At 47.5% G+C, this 7,136-nt stretch overlaps 1 protein-coding gene across 1 annotated transcript; it reads left to right on the top strand.

Annotated features, from left to right (window-relative positions):
• Nucleotides 1-3,375: 3,375 nt before the first annotated feature.
• Nucleotides 3,376-5,994, top strand: LOC128415156 (zinc finger protein 135-like; the record flags this gene model as incomplete). The annotated part of the gene is made up of 2 exons (XM_053391020.1): nt 3,376-5,523; nt 5,698-5,994. A coding segment is annotated over one exon (855 nt), but the record flags the coding sequence as incomplete, so codon positions are not given.
• Between the last annotated feature and the right edge of the window lie 1,142 nt (nt 5,995-7,136).

Below are 7,136 nucleotides of genomic sequence, written 5' to 3'. Positions count from 1 at the left end.
CAGAGGTGGCGCTTCTGGATGTGAAAGCTTTGAGTTGCAGACGTGCCTCCAGGACGGATTATGTCTGCAACTTGAGGTTCCACTGCATGCTCCTTTCCTCTTAGGAGAGGAGGGGAAATTATGTTGAACAGAGCCTTCTCTACCAATCAGCTATAAAGCTTTATGGTCTTAACACTTTCATGTGCTAACAAGCAAGAATATGCATTGTTAGACTGACTGCAAAATCTCCCACATATAGTGCATAGGATGGATGGTCATTTCAGGGGGCGCCAAAACAATGCTGCAGAGTGGAGCATGAGAGGAGAGCGGTGCTGAATTTTAGCATTGCACATGGCACCACTGAAATTTGAGAACCCAAAGTCTGCCACAGGGCAAATGCAAGGCAGAACCAACAGCTCCATGGTCATGCACACACAGGCTTCAGCAAAGGCTTTTGCTCCCTGCTCGCTCCTCCATTTGCATGCAGCAGTCCTGGAAAAAATGGTCCAAAGGAACAGCAACATGTCTGAGAGTCCGTTAGTAATATTATATATTTATTCACCTTATTTATAAAAATAAATAGACCAGATCCAGGCGCTTTGGGAAGAAACTGATTTTATGGAACCATTTCAATCGGGGTTTTGGCACAGAAACTGCTTTGGTCGCACTGTATGATGACATCTGTTGAGAGAGAGACAAGGGAAACATGTCCCTGTTAATTCTTCACAACCTCTCAGTGGCTTTCAATACCATCGACCATGGTATCCTTCTGGAGCGACTCTCCAAACTAGGAGTGGGTGGCACTGCTTTGCAGTGCTTCCAGTCCTACTTGGATGGTTGTTCCCAGAGAGTGTTCCTTGGGGAATGCTTTTCTGCCCTGTGGAACCTTCAGTATGGGGTTCCACAGGGCTCAGTCCTATCACCCATGTTGTTTAACATCTACATGAAACTGCTGGGTGGGGTTATCCGGAGGTTCGGAGTATGTTGTCAGCAGTATGCTGATGACACTCAGCTCTATTTCTCCTTTACATCTGCAGGTGAGGCAGTGGAAGTGCCGGACCAGTGTCTTGCCTCAGTAATGGACTGGATGACAGCCAACAGACTGAAGCTCAATCCAGATAAGACTGTTAGTGGGTGGTTCCCTAGACCAGATGGGTGGGAGGTCTCCTGCTCTTGATGGGGTTACACTTCCCCTGAAGGAGCAGGTTCATAGTTTGGGGCTACTCCTGGATCCTTTGCCTCAGTGGCCTGGAGCGCCTTCCATCCGCTTTGGCTGGTGACCTAGCTACGCCCCTCTCTGGACAGGAATAACCTAACTACTGTTGTCTATGCTCTGGTAACCTCAAGGTTAGTTTACTGCAATGTGCTATTCATAGGGCTGCCTCTGAAGATGGTTCGGAAACTTCAGCTAGTGCAGAATTGAGCGGCCAGGTAGCTCACCGGAGCAAGACAGTTTGAGCATATTACACTGATCCTGGTCCGACTGCACTGGCTACCAGTTAGTTTCCAGGCCCAATTCAAAGTGCTGGTTTTGACCTATAAAGCTTTAAGTTGCTCAGGACCGCCTCTTTCCATATCAATCTAACTGGACTCAGAGATAATCTTCTGAGGCCTTTCTTTGTGTGCCTCCTCGAGAGGTCCGGAAGGTGGCAACACGAGAACGGGCCTTCTCTGCAGCGGCTCCCCATCTGTGGAATGTTCTCCCCAGGGAGTTTCAGCTGGTACCTTCATTATACACCTTCAGGCGCCAGGCAAAAATGTTCCTTTTTAACCAGACCTTTGGTTGATTTGATTGACATCCTATGCCCTTTTAAAATGTGGGGGGTTTTCTTGGAGGGGGGTGTTATTGGGTTATTTATATGCCACTGTGATATGCCACACATCACAGTCATTTACAAAACATTAAAACCATGCAGTAAAATAATAAAAAGTTATAAGAGATCTATTGTTGTTGTTGTTTAGTCGTGTCCGACTCTTCGTGACCCCATGGACCAGAGCACGCCAGGCACTTCTGTCTTCCACTGCCTCCCGCAGTTTGGTCAGACTCATGTTTGTAGCTTCGAGAACACTGTCAAACCATCTTGCCGTCTGTCGTCCCCTTCTCCTTGTGCCCTCAATCTTTCCCAGCATCAGGGTCTTTTCCAGGGAGTCTTCTCTTCTCATGAGGTGGCCAAAATAGAGATCTATAGGCCCACTATAAAGGCAATTGCTCAAGAAGATGTCCATCCCCCCGACCATTGGCTGGAAGGTCAGATAGTTCCCCTTGGCCTGGCCTAAATGGTTTGAATGAGGTCAATAGCATCACCGAGTTTCCTGCTTTGGCGTCTCTCCTGCAAGGGTTGCATCGCTGTCTCTCCCGGGATCTGGATTTGCTAGAGCTTCTCATTAAGACGGACAGAACTTGGCATAAGACCAAAGGGTACCTTCTGATCTCTCAGAGGCTTCCTGAGAGCACAGATGGATGAGCAAGACCCAGCTGGCCCTGAAGCAGGAAGAGGCCATGCCAACCAAACTGGGCGCAGTGGGGGATTCTGGGAAAACTCTGGGCAGAAGATCCTGGGTCAGGAGGACACCCTCCGCTCAGAGGTGCAGAGCCAGCAGTTGAGGCAGTTCTGCTGCCAGGAGGCCAAAGGACCCCGAGAGGTTTGCAGCCAATTCTACCACCTTGACCTTCAGTGGCTGAAGCCAGAAAGGCACACGAAAGCTGAGATGCTGGACCTGGTGATCTTGGAGCAGTTCCTGGCTGTCCTTCCTCCGGAGGTGGAGAGCTGGGTGAGGGACTGTGAAGCGGAGACCAGTTCTCAGGCGGTGGCCCTGGCCGAAGGTTTCCTCCTGAGTCAGGCAGAGGAGAGGAAGCAGGCAGAGAGAAAGCAGGAAAAGGATCGTTTTGAGGAAATGGACCTGGATTCCTGTGAGGCAGAGAGGCCTCCATTGGACAGCAGAGAGAGGCCACTGGGAGACAGAATGATGCCGGCAAAACCTCCTGGTCCATCTTTTCATGGGGGCAGAAGGGAAGCAGCGGCTGTGGAACCAGATCAGGGCCCAGTGTGCTTTGAAGATGTCGCTGTTTGTTTCACGGACGAGGAGTGGGCATTGCTGGATCCTGACCAGAGAGCTCTGCATAAGGACGTCATGGAGGAGAATCGTGGGATCGTGGCCTCTCTTGATTGTGATGAATTGGAAATCGAGAACAAAGGTGAACACGACAAAATCCCCAGAGAGGAGAAGCCATGCAAAAATTTGGAGTGTGGAGACAGCTACCCTCAGAGCTCCAATCTCACTAAGCATCAGAGAATTCATACAGGAGACAAACCCTATCAGTGCATGGAATGTGGGAAAAGCTTTAGTTGGAGCTCCCATCTCACTTACCATCAGAGAATTCATACAGGTGAGAAATCCTATAAGTGTGTGGAATGTGGAAAGAGCTTCAGTCACAGCCATGATCTCACTTCCCATCAAAGAATTCACACAGGGGAGAAACCCTATCAGTGCATGGAATGTGGAAAGAAATTCATTACAAGCTCCAGTCTCACTTCCCATCAGAGAATTCATACAGGAGAGAAACCCTATCAGTGTGGGGAATGTGGAAAGAAATTCATTACAAGCTCCAGTCTCACTTCCCATCAGAGAATTCATACAGGAGAGAAACTCTATCAGTGTGGGGAATGTGAAAAGAGCTTCTGGGTGAGCTCTGATCTCACTAAGCATCAGAAACTTCATACAGGGGAGAAACCCTATCAGTGCATGGAATGTGGGAAGAGCTTCAGTAGCAGCTCCAATCTCACTTCCCATCAGAGAATTCATACAGGGGAGAAACCCTATCAGTGTGGGGAATGTGGAAAGAGCTTCAATCAGAGCTCCTCTCTCACTTCCCATCAGAGAATTCATACAGGAGAGAAACCCTATCAGTGCATGGAATGTGGAAAGAGCTTCAATCAGAGCTCCTCTCTCACTTCCCATCAGAGAATTCATACAGGAGAGAAACCCTATCAGTGCATGGAATGTGGAAAGAGCTTCAGTCACAGCTCTGCTGTCACTAAGCATCAGAGAATTCATACAAGAAAGAAACACTATCAGTGTGGGGAATGTGGAAAGAGCTTCAGGAATAGCTCCCATCTGACTTCTCATCAAAGAATTCATACAGGGGAGAAACCCTATCAGTGCATGGAATGTGGAAAGAGCTTCAGTCAGAGCTCCAATCTCAATTCCCATCAAGGAATTAATACAGGGGAGAAACCCTTCATTCTATAGCTTTAGGAGCCAGGCAAATCCACACCTTGTTAACCAGGCCTTTGGCTGATTGACATCTAAGGCCCTTTTAAAATGTGGTGGGGAGTTGAGTTACTGATGTGTATGTTGTGTTTTTATGTTGTAACCGTCCTGAGACATGTGGGAACAGGAGTCAACACCTAGAGGCCAAGGGGTTTTTGACCCCCAATAGTATATTTGAGGGGGCCACCCCCCCAGTTGATAGGCATTGCCATTCCAATGGCCTGCATGCATCATATGTTTGTTTGATTGTGCAAGGCAGGCCTTACCTGGCCCCTTCCTCCAATATTTTATTCAAGTTGGCACCACTGGGTCGGGTGGTAGACAAATTAAATACATAAATCACCTTCCTTTGCACATGTTTCAGCCTGTCAATATCCTTATTTTTTATCATTTTTAATATTTATGTGCCTTTCATCTGAAGATTTCACAACAGAAACATACAGGATAAAAGCATGGCTTTCTCAAAAACAAGAAAAGCCAGAGAAATCTCTCCTCCCCTTTTTATGGATGGAGTTACAAACTTTGTTGATCAGGGAACAGCTGTGGAAATAGTGCATCTTGATTTCAGTAAGGCTTTTGACGAAGTCCCCCATAATATTTTTGCCTTTAAGCTTCTAAAATGTGGGCTGAATGAGGAAACTGTTAGGTGGACTTGACTAACTGAACCCAAACAGTCCTCCTCCATGGTTCCTCATCATCCTGGGGAAAAGTGACAAGAGGGGTGCTGCAGGGTTCTGTCCTGGGCCCGTTGTTGTTCAACATCTTTATGAATGACTTGGATGAAGGAACTGAGCGGGTGCTCATCCCATTTGCAGAGGACACCAAATGGGGAGCGGAGGCCAATGTGGCAGAAGGCAGAATGAAGCAACCAGAATCCACCTCAACCTGATGGACTGGTGAGCCCCTCCTCCTTTTCCTCTCCCCCCAAGCCATCAATACAGCTAACACGATCAATATTCCCCCCAGCCTCACACCTCCACAAAGATCCCCACCCAACACCAGTCCAGGTGACATAAAAAGACACTCCCTATTACCCAACAATCTACAACTCACTCTCAGCACCCCTCCCCACGCCTTACTAAGTAAAATAATTCCCCTTGTTGCAAGGATTTTTAAGGTACCAGTGACCCACTCAAATTGTGTCCCAGAATTGACAGACGCAGCAGTAGAGAAAAAGAAAGTGATATTTATTGCTGAGCAATAAGTGACCCAGTGGAATCCTTTCCAAAAGACTGGGCCCCAGGCTCTAGCGCCCAGAGGCTTTATACCTGAGTACATACATCATAGTTCATGACATAATCAGATACAATCGTACACGGCAGCAAAAATAAGACCAATGGGCGCATTCAAGCCTTGCCCCCTGATCATGTAAAGAGTTCCCTCCCAACTTCTGCTTTTTCAGTCTGAACATGCAGTATAACCTTTCCCCTGATTTATGGTAAGAAGGAAGAAAAAGGAACTTCGGCCCTTACGCTCCTACGCGGCCATCTGCTATACCGGGACATTCTGCGGTTAGCATCTTCCTGTTTGAGCTACTCGGGACCCTGTCTGGACAGGGGGGAAAGTGCCAGCACATCAGATTTATTGCTTCCCCCTTATGTTAGCGAGACATTGAGAAGAACAAGGGAAGGGAACTGGGGCAGAGTTCATTTCGGATTCTTCCGATCTAAGCAATTTGCTATAAGCTTTTGCAGAAGCCGTCATGATTCAAACATGGATTATATAAAAATCATTATAAGGATATATGGTTATATGGCTAACTGATTATATGAAAAGCATAAGGGTAAAATTCCTCCAAGTGGTCCTGCTTCTGTGAGGAGAATCAGAACTTACAGGGTTAAACAGTTCTGTGTGACGTCTCACATTCTGAGGCGTGGTTATGTTCACATACGGGAATCTTTCTTTGTGTGTGAGTTCCCTTTCGTTTTTGGCTGAGAGACGAAAGGATGCCTGCTCTCTCGCCGGGCTGATTTATGATGTTTTTCTTCTCATTAAAGACTGTTGGAGATTAGCAAAAAAAAAAAAAAAATAGCATCACCGACTCCTGTCTGCCTGTTGGGGGAAATAAGGAGGGGGTTTTTTGGTTTTAAAAATGTTTTTATTAAGATTTTCTTGGGTAACAAAAGTACATGCAGCACCTCTTTCTGTTTGTAGAGTCCTTTCTACAAGGGGGGCTTCCAGTTCTCGTGCGCTGGCTTTGGAATCTGCTTCAGGAGGTTGGCTTCCTCTCCCCCGTTATTTGCACCTTATCACATGCTTTCTCCTAACATTTAAGTAGCTTCTTAGTAAGGCCCAGCCTAACATCCTCCTACCTAAGGCGAAGGACAAGATTTAATTTTATTTATTTATTAAATTTATATACTGTCCTTCATCCAAAGACGACGGGGCAGTTTACAATATAATGGTGCAGTTCAGAGTACAGTACCTAAGTTGTATTACCATTCAAAGTACAAAAAGCCGATTGGATGGGCAGCTGAATTTTACTTCCAACAAGGATGAGGGACAAGCATTCTGCCCTGAACTTGGGCGCAGTGGCCTCTCTTAGGCAGTGCAGGACAGACTGCCTGGCATAACACCCCCCTGGCACTCTCCAGCAGCAGCATCCCCTGTGGCCTTAGGTCAGGGTTGGTGATCACACGGCCCTTGAGGCGTTTTCTGTGGCCCTATGCAACATTTGGGCATGCATGAAAGCCAACAGTGAAGGCACTTGCTCAGTCTCCATCCTCCCTGCGAGGCCAACTGAGCCAGCCCTCCTGCCTGTGGCCTCTAACCTCACCCATGAGCCATGGGGCTGCCTTTCACAGAGTACCAGCAACCTTGCAGCATGCTATTCCGGGGGGCTTGTAGCAGCAGCATCCATGGGTGTAGGCAGGGGACAGCTGATC

Source organism: Podarcis raffonei, chromosome 6 (genome assembly GCF_027172205.1).
Source record: "Podarcis raffonei isolate rPodRaf1 chromosome 6, rPodRaf1.pri, whole genome shotgun sequence".
Taxonomy (NCBI): Eukaryota; Metazoa; Chordata; class Lepidosauria; order Squamata; family Lacertidae; genus Podarcis; species Podarcis raffonei.
This window is presented reverse-complemented; position numbering and strand designations above follow the sequence as displayed.